Below are 20,670 nucleotides of genomic sequence, written 5' to 3' on the forward strand. Positions count from 1 at the left end.
ATTGTAGAGACTAGGTCTTGATAAGTTTCCCAGGCTGGTCTCAAACTCTTGGACTCAAGCAGTCCTCTCACCTCTGCCTTCCAAAGTGCTGGGATTACAGGTGTAAGTCACCATGCCCAGTCAGGGTAGGAAATCTTTAGGCTGCAGTGCAGTTCTAAGAAAATTTGGCAAAACCAATGAGGTATCCTTGAGCCATGGTTTCCTACCAGAGGAGTCCCCCACTCCCTGCCTTAGTGTTTCTACTGTGCTTAGTCATTGGCTGGGAGCTGCCTGGGAAGCCTGACCTGGGTGTGAATGTGAGGAAGAACTCCAGAGCACAGAAGCTGAACCCATTGGTCATCAGCACTCCCCATGGTGGGAGAGCTATTGGAGAGGCACATTTTCATGGCTATTACATCTGGTCATCTCTGACTGCAAGAAGCTTTTTCTACTTACTTCAATATGCTTCATCTCAAGGCTGGGACCAGAGCTGGTCCAGAGGGCCAGACAGGGGCACTTAGGTTTGGAAGATTTGTGTGAATTTGACCATGCTGGGTACCAGGCATTCGCTATTATAATAAAGACTTACTTTCTCTGCTTGGGATGTAACAGTGGACACCTTGTGTTTATTTCTTATTTCACTGAAAGTATTTTGTAGAAATCAATGGCTCACCCACTGGGAATTTCAAATGACATTAGTATGGGTTCTTTCCCTTCAGGCCCCACACAGATAAGATCTGCTCCCCTTCCTTGTATTGTATTCCACTTAAGGAGAAGGAGCAGTAACAGTATCGTTCATGGTACTTGCTGAATAATTTTTAGGAAAAGAATCCTTCCTAGGCAAAGCACATTAAAACAGTGATGTTCTTACGCAAGTACCCTAAATCACTTAGAGTGTAGGTGATATATCTTCCCTTCTTTCTTCTGACTAGTTTTATTGTAGTCTTTGGAACCTGGGCATAGAATGTTGCCCACTGTTCTGCACTCAGTGAAGGTTACATACCCATCACTTACTTTCTCTTGCTCATGAAGGTTAGCATACATTATTTCTAACTATTGTGGATGGGTTGCTAAACACTGAAGCAGGAATAAGTAAGATAAAAATGTTCTTGAAAGAAATTTGTTTTTATTCTCACCTCGAATTTGTTCTTTTCGTTGTTGCCAAAGGGATCGTTGTTATATGAAAATCTAATTGTTTGCTCACTTGTCTAAAAATCTTTCGCTAGTTCTAATCAAAATGCCTTACTTAGCATGACAGAGGAGATGCTTTATAATCTGGACTACCTGCTTATGGTCCATAGTCTAGAATCGCTCTCTCTTTTTCTTTCATTTGCTTGCTCACTCTTCTTTTTCTCATTCTATTTATTCTCTTCATATATCACTAGTGACCCCAGATTTCTTAAGTCTTTCCATAATTACACACTGAATTAATCAGGTTATACCCCAGATTTCTTAAGTCCTTCTGTAATTATACACTGAATTATTCAGGTTATTCGTGATTGCTAATATAGTATCCTCAAAATATCACTTCATACAATAGAAGTTAATGTTTCACTCACATAACAGTCCAATGCAGGTATTCCTGGTTGGTGGGTTTTTTTTCTATACCTAGTATCTCAGAGACCCAGGCTCTCTCAACCTTGTGACTCTGATTTAGGGTCTTTGATTCTTCCCCATTCAGCTGATAGATGGATGGTAGAGAAACAAAACTCACCTAGCTTCTCAATGCTTTGGCCTGGGAGTGACATGCACCGCTTTTGCTGACATTCCATTGGTAAGGACCAGTCAGATGTGAGACAGCCAGGAAACATAGCCCCTGGCTGCACAGCAACTTCTCAACAATTATTCTATTCATAGGGAGAGCATAGATCCCAGTGAACTTTCAGCTGACTCTGTTCTTACGTGCTGCTACTCACATATGCAGCCTGGGTCCTAACCCATTCCTTCATTCAGCTCATCTGGACAAATCTTATGTGACCTTGTAAGATTCATCTCAAGCTTTGCATAATTCAAGGGGCTTTGGAGTGTCTCCTGTCTCCACTCATATATCACAGAGTGCTTACCAGCTGTCATAGCACGTGTCACATTGTATTATAATTGTTTGCTTATGAATCTTCACTTATACAAACGAGCTCTTATAGGACTGGGACTGTATTTTTATTTTAAATCTATAAATGTCTGGCACAAAATATGCATCCAGCAAATGTTTTATTAAGTAAATAAAAATTGTAAGATGACTGGATTCCTAAGAGAGGTAAAATCTCCAACTTCTGAAGTTTTAAAGAGTGAACTGTGGATTATTTATCCCAAAATGCATATATCAATCTTAATTTTAAATTGAGGGAATTTAGACCTCTGAAGTTACTTTGTTACTTTCACTAAATTCAGATTAAAAGAGTTCACAGTTACTGAACACAGATTACCACGAGCTTCCTAATAGAATTTGTAAATCTAAAAGTCCAGGATTGACACTCAGGTTCAACTACTCATAAAAGGAATGTTAAAGCATTCGAATGTATTTGGGTACAGGTAAGCAGAGACTTGATTCAAAAGTGCTTGAAAAATTAGAAAATGCATTATATCTCATAACAGGAAGTCTAGAATTAGGGTAGCTTTGGTTGATCCAGTGTCTCAGTCCTGACATCATTCAGGACCCAGTCTGTATCTTGGTCTTACTCTCCTTAGTATATTGAGTGGGTCCTTGGACTGGATCCATTTGTAATCACAAGACTCCTGCTAGCAAAAAATGGAGAAACAGATTGCCTTGGTCATATCCTGAGAGAGAACAATAACACCTCTCCCCCAATCCATGGGAATAAGTAATTCCTTTTAGCCTGAAGAGGATAACTTAGATTTGCGCTGCTCTGTGAATCAGAAACACTCCCAGGGGAATTCCATCTCCTGGTTGATTAGATTACTCAGTGCCTATCATAGAGCAAAAGTTTTCTTGAAGTACTTGGGTGGATAAAAGAGGTAGATATCTCTTCTCTCCAAAATTGGTAAGTGCACTAGGAAGAAAAGTAAATGGGAATGTATGCTGAGTAGTCAAGCAGTGGTGCCCACTACAAATATGTTAACGATACATTCTGTTGAATAGGTGTGTCTATGGAAGGGTGAACAATTTTCTAAACAGGACCCAACACTTTCTTCTGCCACTTCTAAAGGTTCCAAATAATATATTTAGAAGTATCCAATGATGAACTTTTTAGATAGTCTTCCTTCATTATAAGTATTTGTTCTTTTTTCAGGCCTCATAATGGGACTAATTTTACGATATGCTACAGCACCAACTGATATTGAAAGTGGAACTGTCTACGATTGTGGAAAACTAGCCTTCAGTCCATCAACTCTGCTGGTTAATATCACTGACCAAGTTTATGAATATAAATACAAGAGAGAAATAAGTCAGCACAACATCAATCCTCATCAAGGCAATGCTATACTTGAAAAGGTAAGCATCCTATCTGGTCATGTATTTTTGTTTTGTAGTATAAATAATTGCATCATATATGAGTCTCTCTATATATAATGTATTCACACACATACATAAGTGTTTTTCAATACAGCCCTATCGGGGTCATTTAGTTGACTAAGGAGTCAATATCTTGAATTATACTTTTATTACGAACTTTGTTTTGTTTTTTTGAATTGGAGTCTCACTCTGTCACTCCAGGCCGGAGTGCAGTAGCAAAATCACAGCTCACTGCATCCTTGATCTATTGGGCTCAGTAGATCCTTCTGCCCCAGCCTCCCAAGTCGTTGGGATTTCAGGCATTTGCCACCCTACCTAGCTAATTTTTTTTATCTTTTGTAGAGATGAGGTCTCTTTATGTTGTCCAGGCTGGTTTTGAACTTCTGAGCGCAAGCACTCCTCTCACCTCAGCCTCCTAAAGTGCTAGGATTACGGGTGTAAGCCACCATGCCCAGCCAAAAAGGTGTTTTTAATTTTGCAAGCCACAGTTATATTAGGTTAAAAAAAAATATTAACACTTCGGCAACTCTTCTTTTCCTGGTACTTGATTCAAGTTTTCACACGGGTTTTTTAAGTGCCATTGAGTATATTGCCAGTTGGCTGCATGAATCAAATCTTCCTTAGGCCAAAGAGAAAATGGAAAAGAATTCATATTTTTACTTGCAAACCTTGATCTAGCATGACTGGCTATCGGCGGCCAACACAAAACATGGGCCACTTGGCTATTTATAAATACACTGACATGCTGTCAGTCTCAAGAGATCTCAACTCCATCAGTTTAGTTAGGAAATCTAGGTAGAAAAATAAAAATGATTAAATGACTCATCCTTTAAAAACAGTTTTATAATGGCAAATTTGTGAGGTCCTTCAGTTACTAAAAGGAAACTCTTCCACTCTCAGGACTCTGGGTCAGAAATCAGGTAAGGTTAGCTTTTGTGGTGTATTGTACATCTTGGATCAGTGTTTGCAATAAGTGAATTCCTGTTTAACACGCGTGTGCTGGGAACCAAACTCTCTCATGACGTGTTTTAGATCCTTTTGGGTTGAAGCTGAGAATTTCCTTATTTTATAGAAGCCCATCTTATCATTTTTGTTCCATATAGACTTAGTTTTCATGTTAAAATGTAAATTTTTTTCTGCTTTGAGAGGTTTGGGGTAGCAGGGGACGTACTTGGTCTGCCATTCTTCCTCATTCAAGATGAGTAATTTATAGTAACTTTTTTTCACATTATCTTCCACTAGCACATTTTTGATTAACTTCCTCGTGACATTTGGTGAGGGCTCAGGGAAGTCAAACTCATTATAATATTAGCCTAAATCAGACTTAGGAAATTGAATGGCGTACACAAAAAGCAAATTAAAAAACGTGCTTCTGAAATAAATAGGGACAGCTTCTAGATCTTCTGCTGTTTTCAGTGACCTCTTCCATGTGTTTATTTTTGTTCATATGATCATAGAAATCTTTATATCCTAAAATAAATAATTTTTAAAAATTATCTTGTTAGCAACATAGGATTTGAATTAAAAGTATTCTCCTCAGTTTTACCATTGGTTAATACCTGGACATAAATTAAATATTTATCTCTTCACTTTTCTGCCCATCATTATCTGCATTTTGATGTAACACTATTTATTCAAACAGCCTAACCCCTCATGCCACCAAATGTGGATAATTATCCCTGATGCAATTTTGTTCTTTAACACGATTACCATAAATGCCGTAAATTAGAAATTTTGTATTAAATTATTGACATATTTCTTCCTTTATCAGCAGCCAGAGTCAAATGTTTGCTTTTGAAAATTAGAGCACTGTAATTCCAGCACTTTGGGAGGCCAAGGTGAGGGGATTTCCTGAGGCCACGGGTTCGAGAACAGCCTGGGCAACTTGGCAAGACCTCATCTCTACAATAAAAAAATCAAAAAATTAGCCAGGTGTGGTAGCGGGTGCCTGTAGTTCCTTCTACTTGGAAGGCTGAGGCAGAAAAATCGCTAGAGTCTAGCAGGTCGACACTGGGGTGGCCGTGAGTGTACCACTGCACTCCAGCCTGGATGACGGAGTAAAACTCCAACTCAAAAAAAAAAAAAAAATTAAGGCAAAAGATGGAGAAAGTGTCTAAGTTGCTAGGACCCTCTTGTTTTTTTTTTCAGTGAGTAGATTAGGAATTCTGCAAGTTCTACACATAAAGTTTCACTGACCTCAGATGGCGCTAGTGTTTTCTGGATAAACTTCTAAATCATGTGACTCGTGTGACACTTTCATGCTTCTGAAGATCTACCAGCCCCTTTATTTTATTTCTTTAAAACACAAAGAACTTCCTTGCTTCAGGCAGGACCTCTGGATGTGTCATTCTTTTTGCCTAAAATGGTTTTGCTCCTTCACTTCGGATATCAGGCTACTTCCCATCTCTAGAGTCTTGGTTTGCAATTTCACCTCTTCAGAGGGCTCCCAGTTTTCTCACACTGTGTCCTTCCTATCTTTCTCTTTTCTCTCTCTGTTTCCCCTCCCCCATCCCTCACCCCTGCTCCTCCTCCTTCCCTCCCTCTTCCATGTGTATTTCTGTCTCTCTTTCATACTACTTAGTACTATCTGAAATTATATATGTATTTGCTTGATTTTTATTGTTATTCTTATATTGTTTATTGTCCACTAGACTATAATCTTCACCAAGGCAGGATTATGCCTCTTTTACTGACCAAGGTATCCCCAAAGCCTCTCATGGTGCCTCATGCCTAATAGCTAATAAATAGTGAATGAATGAATAATTGAATGAGTCTGAGAGCTTGGTAGGGCACATATAGCTGGAGAAATATACAGTATTTAAAAATTATCATCTTGGAGCTGGTAGAATTGTGGTGTCCTGGATGTTTGATGCTTGAAGATACCTAAATTACTCTCTAGTCTTAGTTGTGCATATACAGATAATAAATTAATGATCAGAGGAATTACATGGTGGGTCCAGGGACCTACTAGTGGTTAGAACAGAGGAAGGACTGGACTTATAGTACTTGAATCTGAGTCCTAAGTGGATGACTATACCCCACACTACTGGACAGGCTCTCTGAGAGACCCAATCGTCAGAGGGCAGGGTACTTGGGGCTGAGACCTAGCAAGCTTCACAGTTAGAAAGATAGAAGGAGATAACTAGTCCTGGAAAGAGTGCAGACTGGTCAGAGTTCAGGAAGAGATCCCAATCAAGCAAGTCACAGAAGCCATTAGCATGGCCCTGCTGGGTCCTTTTTCTTTGAGGTACATATTTAAAGGGAGTGTTTGGTCTTTGTTTCTAAAGGGTACAGGATTTTTAAGTGGGTTTTATTCTTTGTTAGAAGAATGTAGTTTAGAGGCTTGGATGAAATTTCTGACATCAGGATTTGGATAGGTTGGAATAAATTCTGTGCTATGTAATCGCCTCTTGGAAGATTTTGTAAGAGCACATGTTTTTCTGGGGTAGTTAAGTGTTGACGTGCTTGGAAACAGAACCGGTTTGATGGTTCCGTGAGTTCTTTCCAATAAGAAGGTATAAAACTGGAAAACATGAGAACTGTTGGCATTTATATAAGCAGCAATGTACTCTGATTTTATGCCATATGTAAACATATAAGAATTTCAGAAAATGTCACATGCCAAGCTTGTTTTGCTCATGCGCAACACAGATAAAAGCGTAGAAAAGAAAACATATTTTCACTTAAGGACTGGTGAAAACAGTATTCTTCTATATGTTATGAGCAGATGATGAACTCAAAACAACCTTCAAGAGGATAAAACTAGAACATGCTGGTCTGTATGTATGCAGTCAATGTTTCCAACACCATTTGTCAAATTGTTCTGCAAATCCAAGTTATCCTTAACCAGTTTTAACCCTTTGGGGCCCATATCCTATTACATAATGGCTTTACAAACATTAATTTGTTATGTAATATTTAGGAATCAAATGTCTATCATGCATTTTTGAATTTTATAGCAAGAGAAAGTTCAAAACTTGTTTTTAAAGAACAGATGATAAAATAACTTTATCCCTCATGCTTTTATTCATTTATCCTTTAAACACAAATGAATTGAATCCCATCCATTTCAGTTCTGAAATAAGACACGGTCTCAAGGAGTTTGCTAGTACATCAGAGAAAAGCATGGCATATAAATAAATGAATAAGTAGCACTATTGAGAGGTATCAAAGGAGTGGGCCAAGAACCACAGGTACTCTGAAGGGGCCAATGTTGTTTTTTGTCGGGGGTGGCAGGAAAGATTTCAAAGAAGTTTGATTGGTTGACTCGTGGTGGTTGTATGTGCAGAAGTGAGGAGGCATGTCAAGCGGAGGGAAAAGTATGACATGGAAGTGAGAAAAGGAGTAAAGAATATTCCAGGAAAGAAAAACATTTCCAATTCATTGTAGTACATGGTTGGGAAGGAAGGTAGATCTTGAGGATGGAAGTTCCTGATGCCAGGCTGAATGATGCCCACTCTATGTGTAGTCAGAGGAATGGTGTAATGTTGACAAAAGCAAAGGGGTACTTAGGTTACTGTGTACAGGGTAAAGAGTGAAAGCAAAGAGACAGATAAAGCCTACACTTGAATGGTAACCAAGAGACAAATGAAAAATGACCAGAGTACCTGGTCCACTACCAGGGGAGTAAAGACCACCAAGAAGCCAAAACTTCACCTGCACATAGCCTACTTCTGTAGTAAATTTTATTGTATCCCACATCTCTATCATAAATAAATAAACAAATAAATAAATAAAACTAAAAAAGAAAACAACAAAAAACAAACAACAACAACAACACACACACACACAAAGAAAGGAAGATGATGAAAGACAGAAAAAGAAAGAGAGAGAACAGCTTACTCTGCTACCCTGGTCTTGTGGTCCACAGAAGGGTGATGGAGGGCAGAAATGCCGAAGCTAAAAGTTAAGAGAAAGAGGTGACTTGTAGGAGAAAATCACAAGTATGATTTAAAACTGATGAATGAATGAATCAGTCTAACTCATCATTCATTTATTCATCATGAATTTAACATATTATGGGTTTATAGTTGATTTGGAAGGGTTAGTGGGCCATCTGACTGGAAAGGTCTTGCAGGCCCGGTAAATATTCAAAAAATTGTCAACACAGTGAAATTTATACTTCCTATCACTCATAAATCAGTTGATTATAATGTAAAAAGTCAAAGGAAACCACCCAGTGAAAATTTTGCCAAGTCTTCACTTCCTGTGTGACACTATCACTTGGTACAGGAAGTTATTTTGAAGTAAGTTATACTGCTGAGTAATCTGTTCTGTCTATTGTTTCAATAAAGAGAATCACCAAGCTTCAAATAGCTCATCAGAGCTCATATCAATTATGTTGCTAATACTATATATTTTAAAGATATTTTAAAGAGTCCTTATAGAAATAGCTAATCATGTGATGTTTTAAAGTTGTTTTTGCAGCAGTAAATACATAAATAAATCAAATAAAGAATATTTTTTTCTCACTAATCAACTTTTTCTGATGGTGATTTTGATTTCTTTGTGGTTCAGAGTTCTAATTCTTATATATTTATTTGTGAACTATTTTTGTACTTTCTAGTTTTCCCCTTTACTTATTCTAGCTTCAGAAACCAGGAACAGTGCTCTTCCTGTAACAGGAAAGCTTGACCAGAGAGGGTGATTGGGCCATGTGATAAATTTGTACAGTTAACACTGGGAAACTCTGGGAAAGTAAAGAAAGGGTCGGAAAGAAATCTTCTTTAAAAAACATTCCTGAGAGAAAGCACTGTGAGAGAACAAGCATCATGATGATAAATCAGTGTTTGGGGTTTGGAGAAGCATTTGTAGGATACTATCAATTATTCCTCCCTTCTACAGAGAACAGGGCTTTGTGATCTGTGTTTCTCTATCAGGACAAGTCTTGGCTCTTTTACCGTGTGAGATGCTTCCAGAGAATCTCAAGCTTAGTAGTAAATGGGATGAGGCTGTTTGGGCAGGCTCAGTTGCTTTCATCCTAAACCTTAGTTAGAAAACCTGTTGTTAGTAAAGAAACTAAAATATATTTGTTTTAGTGGTTTTCTTCCACTTTTGTTTAACAATTTTGGCAGAGATTTGGCCTGTGAGATGACCTCAGAAGTTTACTTAAAGACTCCGTGTATTCTATGAGATTTTAATTTAGTCACTGGACAAAGTTTCTTCATTCATTTAATCATTCAAAAAATATTTATTGATCACTTGCTATATGCCTGACACTTGTTTTAGGTCCTACAATTGTGGCAATAATGAACTAAACAAAGTCCCTGTCTTCATGGAGTTTAGCTTCTTGGGGAGAGTTAGACCCGGGGCAATTTACCACAAGCCTTTGTAATCTGGTGTCAAGTGGAGACAAGTGCTGTGAAGAAAAGTTAGCAAAATTAGAAGATGGAAAGCAAAGAGTATTTAGGTATGCCCCAGAGAGAAGGCCTCACTGAGGAGGTGAAGTTGGAGCTGAGACCTAAATGGAGTGGGGAATAATTTGTGCAGAAATCTGGAAGGTGAGAATTTCAGAGCAGAAAACAAAGCTAAATAACATTAGGTGCCTGTGACTTTCTGGAAGTCATTGTATTCTTGCCAGTTCTTTGCCATTTTATTCATGAGTATTCTGAGGTCATTTGGTCTATATAAAAAGGCTTAGAAAAAATATTTGTTGTGGTGGAGAAGAGCGAAGTCAACTTGGAACGGGAATTGGAAACTTCCAAGGGGCATGGGGGTGCTGTGAGCGTACCATGACCACCTTTGCATGCTTGCCTTCAGAATGCATGGCAGAAACACTGATTTCCAAACTTTTGATTATGCACCCCATCAGCAAAATGCCTTTGAGTATACTGCCTATTTATTTACAAATTAGATGCAAGTACTACCATATCAATATGGTAGATACATTAGACAGCATATATCAAACTAGACTTTTTAGAAGGATGAGATAAATTGAAATATAAAAGGAAGTTCCAGTATTTTCTATGCATGCCCAAATCTCCCTAATCCCTAGGATATGGATGCCTCAGCTTAGAGACCAATATATCTTATATTTTATTAAAATTTTACTTTAATTTTAACTATTTTTGATAACAACTTTTTTTTAAGATTCCACTCTTTTCTGAAATCTTTAATATCATATGCTAAGTCTCTCAGCACCACTATGTGCATGGGCTCTTTGTCTGACAGGGGGATGTTCTTAGGAGCCAATTAGCTTTGTAGGGAACAGTGTTCCCGCCCCATAGGATCACACACTACTACACTCCAGTGTCCAGGTCTTTTGTCTTATAAATCTGCAGTCCTATTCCCCCAGTGCATCTTTTTTTTTTTTTGAGTTGGAGTCTTACTCAGTCACCCAGGCTGGAATGCAGTGGCACACTCACAGCTACCCCAGCATTGACTCGATGGGCTCCAGCGATCCTTCTACCTCAGACTTCGAAGTAGCTGGAACTACAGGCACAAGCTACCACACCTGGCTAATTTTTGATTTGTAGAGACGAGTTCTCGCCAAGTTGTCCAGGCTGATCTTGAATCCGTGGTCTCAGGCAATCCACTCGCCTTGGCCTCGCAAAGTGCTGGGATTACAGGTTGAGCCACTGAGCCCAGCACCCCCCCCCCCCCAGTGCATTTTAACTGAGTTGTGAGTTAATATTTATATCTATGATGTTTTGACTAATATCTATCTCCTCACTACCCTGTAGGATCCAGGAAGGCAGGGACTAGATCTGTTTATAGTTACATGTGATCCCTGGCACATGGTGGATACTGTGTGGATCTTGATAAAGGAATGGATGATGTAACTAGGTAGTTATTTTCTGCTTCTTGGTAGCTACTTCTCACTGCTACTCTGCCCTGTCTTAATTGCTATTTTATACCCAAGCATCTGTCACAGATTTCTCCTTCGGGTGAAGTATGTGGGCTTTGTGATGGTTGTCTACTACTTAGAGGGCTGAAATGCTGAAAGTCTCTTTTCCAAATAATTGGGCAAGGATGGAGGGAAGCAGAGCAAGATATAAGGATGAGAGAGAGAAAAGGGGGTCATTCACAGGACAGAACACAGTGAGGGAGTGGGAAAGGAAAAAAAAGATTCCCCATTAGACTTTAAGGCTGAGTAAGTAACACTTAAAATGAATCTTTCCATTCTTTTCCCCTTTGCTTTGTTTCTTCTAAAATATTAAACTGTGACAAGAGTGCACATTTATCATTGCTGGCCTCCAGCGAGTGGTTACATAAGGTTCCGTTTAACTGCATTTCCCTGTTCTCTCTTAAGGTCATTAAGGAGCTCCTCACTGATAGTTTATTCAGCCTGAGGTAGGATGCACAGACAGCTCAGCCCAAAGGAGTCCAAACCTAAGAAGCTGTACATTTAACAGGGTTGTCTCCTGTTGCCTTTTAAGCTTGTCCTGAGTTAGGGGGTCTCCCCGCTGCTCCTCTCAGATCCATTTCTTTTTCTTTTTCTTTTTTTTTTTTGAGTTGGAGTCTCACTCCATCACCCAGGCTGGAGTGCAGTGGCATACTCATGGCCACCCCAGCATCAGCCTGCTGGGCTCCAGCGATCCTTCTGCCTCAGCCTTTCAAGTAGCTGGAGCTACAGGCGCACTGCCACATCCAGCTAATTTTTGATTTATTGTAGAGACAGGTCTTGCCAAGTTACCCGAGCTGGTCTCAAACCTGCGGACTCAGGGAATCCACTCGCCTCGGCCTCCCAAAGTGCTGGGACTACAGGCTGAGCCACCAATCCCTCTAAGATCCATTTCTAGTCACAAGGCTCAGTAGGCACTGATTAACTGAGTTCTGTGCCATGATGGGGTATGTGGAGCAAGGATGTCCTGCAAATCCAGGTGATCTTTACCTTTCTTTCTGACTGTTACATAATGGATTCCCAGAGAGGCGGTGGCCCTTGAACTGAGTTTAGTGAGCAGTATGTTGATTAAGTGCCCTTGAGATCAGCACCTACAAACAGAAAGAAGGAAGCCTAAGTGGACAGAGGGAAGGGGTGAGCTGTAATGTAGCCCCACTCAGCAATTTTGACTGACTCCTTGGGAAACAGTGGAGCTAGAATGGGCCATCAGAGCCAGCCTTGGTTGGACTCAGATGACCAGGCTCTAAAATTATAAATTGTTTTGCCATTATATGTGAGTCACTCTGGAATGGGGGTGACCTCAGGTGAAGTGGCTCTTTGCAGTCTTGGCAATCCCTGAAGGGACTGACAGCACTTCTAGCAGCAAGGGCAATGAGGTGTTCATTGAAGGGAAATCTGGATGGCACAACAGTGTCCATTGTGCTGGCCTTCCATAGGGTGGGAAGCTTAATATGCCCAAGAGCAGTGGTCAAATAGTGACTTAACACATAGTTGGAGTAAAATGACTTCAGGAGCCAGGCTCGGTGGCTCAGCCTGTAATCCCGTGCCTTTGGGAGGCTGAGGTGAGTGGATTGCCTGAGCCCACGGGTTCGAGACCCGCCTGGGCAGCGAGACCTCATCTCTACAATAAGTCAAAAAATCAGCCGGGTGTGGTAGTGCGCGCCTGTAATTCCAGCTACTTGGAAGGCTGAGGCGGAAGGATCGCCGGAGCCCAGCAGGTTGAGGCTGCGGTGGCCAGGAGCAGCCACTGCACTCCAGTCTGGGCGACAGAGTGAGACTCCAACTCAAAAAAAATAAAAATAAATAAGTTTTAAAAATGACTTCAGGAGAGTACTATGAAGGCTTGCCTAGCACTTCAGAGCTGATTATTTATTAAATATTCAAAAATTTTGCAAGCCAGTTGTTAAACTGTTAGAAGCTTGAAATAGGCCATGATAGGAGTATTTATACCGCAGAAATTGGCAAATGCTACAAAACAGGGCTTGTGAGGTTTTGTTTTCGTTTTCCTCCAGTGGGATGACTTATCAGCTCACCACTGCATACATGCTAACATAATTATATTTCTAGGAGAATTGGAAATATCTGAACACCGAATTTCACACTTCCCTCAAAAGTTGTCTTGATATCTCACTGTTAGAGTGTCACATCTTTAGCTTAAATTCTGACTGCCTCTGGGGTGACATAGGAAAGCACGTAAAGTTTTACATTTAGACCCAGGATGGAACCCCATCTCTGCCACTTTCAGCACTGAGACCTGGCCAGGTTAACTTCTCTAAGAATATTTTCTCCTTATCTACAAAACAGGTATTAGTGATAACTATTTTAGAAGGTCACTTTTCAGAACTAAAGAGAAAACTTACATTTAATGCAAGGCAAACTGTCACTCTAAGTCCTCTTCTTCTTCCTCTTCCATAACATCTGCCCTTGATGGGCAATGGATTTCCCCTTGGAGTAATAAGTCTGAGGTGGGCATGATGGAAAAAACTTAGTGTTGTTTTTATTACACCACTTTTTTTGTTAAGGTAAATGTACCATTTTAAAAATGCATCACTTTCATTTTAAATCATACTTTCTGCTGATTTCAGCACACACAGCTCCCTGTTCACCCAGTCCCCTCAAGCGTGCCTGCTGTTGACTGTGGTCTTTGCTGACTCAGCCCTTCCTGGTCCAGAATCCTAAGGCCAGTTGCTCCCTGGTGAGGCCTTGTGATGGGGAAGCTGCACATACACTTCAAAACGAAGGCCTGGAAAAGATCATTCAAACTCAAAAAGTGTAAGGCAAAGAAAGAAACTCTGTGGGACTGAGCCGCTTCTGTATATTTTGAGGTGATAGAAAGCATAGTTTCTTTTGCCTATCATATAAAGATTAGCCAAAATTAAGATCTACTTTAGATTGGTAAAAAGAAATTGTTCTTCATGTGCAGGGTTTTTATTGTGTTGGATGCCTGGCTCCTGAGGAATGAGTAATTTTTGGTGAGACGGAGGAACAGGCCCTTCTTGCACTCACCGGTTTTTTATTTTCTCCTGCTGATGTCATTTCAACCTTAGAATGCAGTCACATTGTCATGTCAATACCACAGATAGGTACAGTGGCTCACACTTGTAAGCACATTCAGAGGACACAATGGGAGGATTCTTTGAGCCCAGGAGTTCAAGACCAGCCTGGGCAACATGGCGAGACCTCGACTCTATAAAAAATAAAGAGATTAGCCAGATGTAGTTGTGTATGCCTGTAGTCCCAGCTATTTGGGAGACTGAGGTGGAAGGATTGTCTGAGCCTTGGAAGTCCAGGCTGCAGTGAGCTGTGATTATGCCACTGCATTTCAGCATGGGCAACAGAGTGAGACCCCGACTCAAACAAAACAAAACAAAACAAAAACACCCCAGCTGGTGAGGGGGGTGGTACAGCAACTCCCACACGAGGGGCAGGGCCACAAGGGACCAGAAGCAGCCAATCTAAGGGTGCACTCCTGGCATCGAGGGCCAGGAGTGGGAAAGCACATTGTTTTACCCAGCTGGAACTCTGAGGAGTGAAGGGGGAGAAGGAGATAAGGCCAGGACAACAGGCATTGCCTGGAACTGTTCTGTTCATCCCAGGATGTATGGTTGCCTTAGTAAAGAGTCACAGAAATAACAGCGGTGAGTTCATGCATCAAGAGTCTTATGCAAAACACAGGAGACTCTCTAGGCATCAGTGATTTGGTGCCATGGCAATGGCCTGGAAAACCTAGATGTCCTTTATGTATTTGCAGCCAATGGAAACAAATTTCAGCAGTTTGAGTGGGTAACCCGAATCCACCTGTGAGTAGCAGATGGGATATTGTAGTTAAAAGGCCAGTTCCTGGAGCCATATAACTGGTTCAGATGCCACTTACCAGCTGTGTGACCTTGGCTAAAATATTTTACTACCCTATGCTTTAATTTTCCCATTTGTAAAGGGGATATTCCTAAAAGGGGATTTTGCAGGGCCTCCGTGAATTGCAAATGAGAAACTACATGTAAAGCGCTTAGAGTAATGCCTGGCTCTGCTGGTGCTCCAAGTGTATTGGCTGTTAGTTTTCATCATTGTTGTTATCAAAAAAGCAGTGGACTTGCTCTTGGAAACTATGGTTTGAGTCTAGGTCTTGCTGCTTACAAGGTATATGACTTCAGACAAGTCACTTAACTATCTGAGCCTTGGTTCCCCCTCTAAAAATGAGGCATTCATAATATTAACTCAAAAGGCTGTTGTAAAAAAAAAAAAAGAGAGAGAGAAACTCGTATGAAAAAAATTTAAAACTGTAACAGCCTTTTGGAAATGTCAATTGTTATTTTTATTACTAATGACTATTATGACTAATTGGCAAATTATAAATGTGCCAGGTTATAAGTAAGGAAAGACAAATTCTGAACTTTTGCCTGCTCAAAGTATAATGACAGTGTGTTTTTTCCCCTGTGGCAATTTGTTATTTGCAAAGGCTTTTCATTGCATTGTCCATTCATTCTCACCCTTATGCCACAATAAAAGACAGATAAATATCACCTATGTTGAGGAGCAGGAAGCAGGTTCTGAAGCTTAAGTGACTTGGTCAAGATTGATTTGTAGCTGAACCAAGATTAAGACCAGACCTTCTGACTCCAAATTCAATGTTCTTTTCACAACTCTACGCTACCAAGTGAAATATTTAGAATTATATAGACGTTTTGAATTTAAGTCACCACTTAATTTTGTCTGGTGTTGTAGGTACTATGTACCGCCTGGGGAAATACCAGTGTTCTTATCAGTCATGTTTGCACGTATAATGTTCACAACAGTATTTTTCTAGCTTCTGGCATTTTAATTGCTTTGACAAGTCATTATAGTTTTGTGGAATTACTTCTCACAACTTCTCAGTGATAGTATGTTGTTTTTCTCCCTGTTATTCTCATATCACAGTTTAGTACTGCTTCTATGAACTTCAATACAAAATGTATATATTTCAGTGATCCAATATTTTCAACCATTGGCTTTCATAAGACTTAAGTATTCTAGTGGGGGGACTTGCCCAACCCTCCAGTAATTTTTGAAAAGAATGAAAAGAACTCAATAGGTTTTAATATGGCAACGGTTAACCATCCCATGAGTGTTTACTGCTTACTACTTGATTGGGTATTAGATACTTTCAGATATTTTATCACACTGAAAAATCACGACAAATCTGGGACCCCAATTCTTAACTTTTCCTTATATTTCATTTTTCACTTTTTATTAGCCCTTGATTTTATTATTGCTATTAATTTATTTTTTTGAGTTGGAGTCTCACCCTTGTCACCCAGGCTGGAGTGACACACTGCCACAGCAGCCTCTCCTCCTGGGCTTAGGCAATCCTTCCATCTCAGTCTTCCAAGTAGCTGGAACTACAGATGCACTCCACCATTCCCGGCTAGTTTTTGTGATTTATTATAGAGATGAGGTCTCACCAAGTTGCCCAGGTTGATCTTGAACCCTCGGGCTCAGGCAATTCTCCTACCATGGCCTCCCAAATTGCTAGGTTTACAGTCTGAGCCACTGTGCCTGGCCCCTTGACGTTTTTAAAGGTTCTAGTCTATTTCCGATGTTCTTAATTCTTTGTCATTTAAGAAATACATGTAATTTTCAGTAGTGATTCCTTTACATTTATAGTAAAATCCTAAACAACAACTTTATAAGATTTTCATTTTAGAAGGACAGGAAAGTGTTTTTTAAAGAAAGAATCCAAATAATTTCACAATATTATGCAACTACTGCAAATTTTGCTAAATTTCAACTATATATGTTTCCTATGTGGTTTATATCAGATGGTCTCTAAAACTTTGTAACTAGCTTTATTTACTTACTATAGTAATCTAAGCCTTTTCTCAGGCTTTTAAAAGTTCAGTGTAATTAACGGAAATGTGCATGATTTTTTTTGTTACTAAATTTTTGCTACTATAATTAATGCTTCAGTGAATACCTACCTGTATAAAATCTTTCCTCTATTTTGAAGTAGTAAGTAGGTTAGCTATCACATAACAGATGTGAAATATTTATTAAAATAAATGTCTTCTGAGTATTTGAAAAAGCACTGGATCATGGCAGAAAAGTCAACTGAAATCAGTAGGAAAAGGATGCATTACCAAATACCTATGAATTTTTCTGGGAACAATTGGCTATCCAAATGGAATACAGAATTAGATTGCTATCTAGTATCATATCACAAGCAAACTTTACAAAGATTAAAGACCTAACTGTAAAATGCAAGTTATGGAACGTTAGGAAAAAAATATATTTATGGCATCAGGATAGGAAAAAAAGATTGTTTTAAAACCATCATCAAATCTCAAATAATAAGGTAAAACAGAATAAATTTTACTACATTAGAATTAAAAAAGCTTTTGCATGAAAAAGACCACATCCAAAAAGTTAAAAGACAAATTTAAAAATTTAGGGAAGTAATGAGAATAAAATAATATATTTGAGGCTGGGCATGATGGCCTATGCCTGTAATTCCAGCACTTGGGAGGCTAGATGAGAGGATTGCTTGAGCCTAGGAGTTTGAGACATAGCAAGACGTTGTCTCTACAAAAAAAATTTTTTTAAGTTAGCCAGGTATGGTGGCCATGCCTGTAGTTCCAACTACTCAGGAGGCTGAGGTGGAAAGATTGCCTGAGCCCAGGAGGTTGAAGCCATGGGGAGCCATGATCCACTGTGTTCCAGCCTGGGCAACAGAGTGAGACCTTGACTCAAATATACATATATATAATATGTGTGAAATCTAAATAACCAAAGAACAATAGTAACCATATTATATGAAGAATTAGGCAACAAGAAAAACTCTTACTGGATAGAAGATGATCAGAAAATTCACTAATGAGATATCCACAAAAGGCCAATAAACAAGGAAAAAACTCATTTCATTAACAATGTAAACAACAATATGATATTTTATACTTATCAGATTGCCAAAAATTAGAAATTTGTCAATACTAAGCATTGGCTAGAATCTGGGGAAATACCCTTATACTTTATCGTGGGAATGTAAATGTGTGTAACTACTTTTATTTGGCAACAACTACTAAAGTTAAGTTGGGTTAATTTCTCTATTGTTGAGTTATAAATGGGCCTACTAATCTTAGTGCAAATGCTTTATTATAACTGGAATTTACCTCAAAAAAAAAAAAACCTCAGCAAATTTAAGTGTTCTTGCTTTGCAATATGAATTAGGAAAGTTTAAAAAATAAAAAATAAAACCATTAAAAAATTTTTTAAAAAATGCTAAAGTTGAAGTTTTGTATACCTTATCACCTAGCAGGTCCACTTCTAGGTATTTTCCACTTCTAGAGAAACTCTCACATGTATACAAAGATGTAAGTACAGGAATATCTATTGCAGTATTTTTAGTAATGGCGAAAATTAGAACTGCCTATCAACAAGATAAGAGAAAAAAAACAAATCATGATATATTCATTCAGTAGAACATTACACAGAAGTTTAAGTGAATGGACAAGATCCACATGTATATTAATACAGATAAATCTCAAATGTGAAAAGAAGATACAAAAGGATATTTATCCTAACATTTAAAAATATACAAATAATACTAATTATTGTTTATGGATATACACTTTTGAAGTATAAAAATTCAGTCACGGGAAGAAAGGACACTAATTTCAGGGCAGTAGTTACTTCTAGAAAGTGGGGGAGGGAGGGACTTCAATCTGACACGGCATTTAAAACTTGATGCAAAATTAAGAGCATAAATACAATAAAAGAGAAACATCACCGTTTAGAATTTCTAAACTCACAACTGCCTCTGAGAAACCCAGACTTACACATGTTCCTTAATCTCTCTGGGGGATGGTCTTAGGTTAGGTTTTCAAACAATTGTTTAGTAAAAAAATTCTTCATTCAAAGAAAATCTGACATGGCTTCACAGTGTGTAAGATAGGTGAAGTCAAAACTGCACAGACAGTCGAGGCAGGGCAGAGCCAGGCATGTGCCAGGGCAGATGTCCCCACTTCCCATTACCACCACCCTTCCACCCAACTAGGTGACCTCTAAGGTAGCTTCTCTCTTAATGGCCTAGCTGTCCCCTAAACATTAGCCTTCAGCTCTGTTAGCCCATCACTCTCATAAGAGCTCTGCCACATGCAAGGGCTCTTCAGCAAACACCTGGAGAAATGGAAGAAAGTTTTTTGGTTTTTTTTGAGTTGGAGTCTCACTCTGTCACCCAGACTGGAGTGCAGTGGCCGCTCCCGGCCACCACAGCCTCGACCTGCTAGGCTCCAGCGATCCTTCTGCCTCAACCTTCCAAGTAGCTGGAACTACAGGCACGCGCTATCACGCCCAGCTAATTTTTGATTTATTGGAGAGATGAGGTCTCGCCAAGTTGCTCTGACGGGTCTCAAACCCTCGGGCTCAGGCAATCCACTCACCTCGGCCTCCCAAAGCGCTGGGATTACAGGTTGAGTCACTGAGCCCAGTCGAAAGTTGTTTTTTTTTAACTATGAATAATCATCCCCTAATTTGACCAGTCCACAGATTTAAATGGCTTGAGTAAGATTCATTCACATTAAAAAAAAAACACATTACTTTATTATTTTGTGCTACTTCTATCACTTCTTTAACATCCTTAATTCATTTAGCACATCTTTATTATTTTTGCCCTTACCGCTCCATGTCCTGATCTCCTCTCCTGCCTCTTTCCTTTCCATTTGTGGCCTTTGTCCCTTTAATTCCCCTTTTCATCCAAGAACCATTTATCAGGTTCCAGAAAGAACTTCAACTTCCCCAGTGAGGGACCTGGAGTCCATCGATCCCTTCTTCTCATCATTCACTTTTTCCTAAACCCACTGTGCCCATTTATTGGTGTAAGTTGATTAAAACGGATCAACAACCATGGCCTAAATATGAAATCAAAGAATTTCCCCTCGATCCTCAAACTTCTTCTTTCAGAAGTCCTTGCAAACTAATCTACATAGAAATCTTCTTCTAAAAAAAGAAGGAAAAAAAGACTTTAATATTTGACTTAGTAATACATTCATGTGGCCTACTTTTCCTTCTGCAATATCGTCCTTTTTTTTTCTATTGTTTTATTTACCAGTTTTCTTTCTTTTTTATTTTAAAGATGTGGGGTACAATTCAGGGTTAGGTATACAAACGTTCATTATGCAGGTACCCTTGTTGATGAGGTGTGTATCCCCTACCCCCCTGCCAGTTTGTGGCCTACTGTGTGTGTGTGTGTGTGTGCGTGTGTGTGTGTGTGTGTGTGTGTGTGTGTGTGTGGCCTACTTTTCAAAAGATACAAGAGGGATGCTGGAATCTTGAAGGGTTCATCAGGGTAGGGTAGGTAGAGTCAGCTTTCCCCACCTGTTCTCTCCATCAGCCAGATGCAAAAACA

The 20,670-nt window shown here is 39.4% G+C and overlaps 1 protein-coding gene across 1 annotated transcript in view; it reads left to right on the forward strand.

The window, feature by feature from the left end:
- SLC9A9 (solute carrier family 9 member A9) overlaps window positions 1-20,670 on the forward strand; it is a 621,198-nt gene that overhangs the window by 13,747 nt on the left and 586,781 nt on the right. Inside the window, exon 2 of the mRNA XM_008064167.1 lies at window positions 3,228-3,430. Within this exon, the coding sequence (XP_008062358.1) occupies window positions 3,228-3,430 (203 nt within the window). The remainder of the gene's footprint in view (window positions 1-3,227; window positions 3,431-20,670) is intronic.

This window comes from Carlito syrichta, unplaced genomic scaffold (assembly GCF_000164805.1).
Source record: "Carlito syrichta isolate Samal-C Ts95f unplaced genomic scaffold, Tarsius_syrichta-2.0.1 Scaffold100616, whole genome shotgun sequence".
Taxonomy (NCBI): domain Eukaryota; kingdom Metazoa; phylum Chordata; class Mammalia; order Primates; family Tarsiidae; genus Carlito; species Carlito syrichta.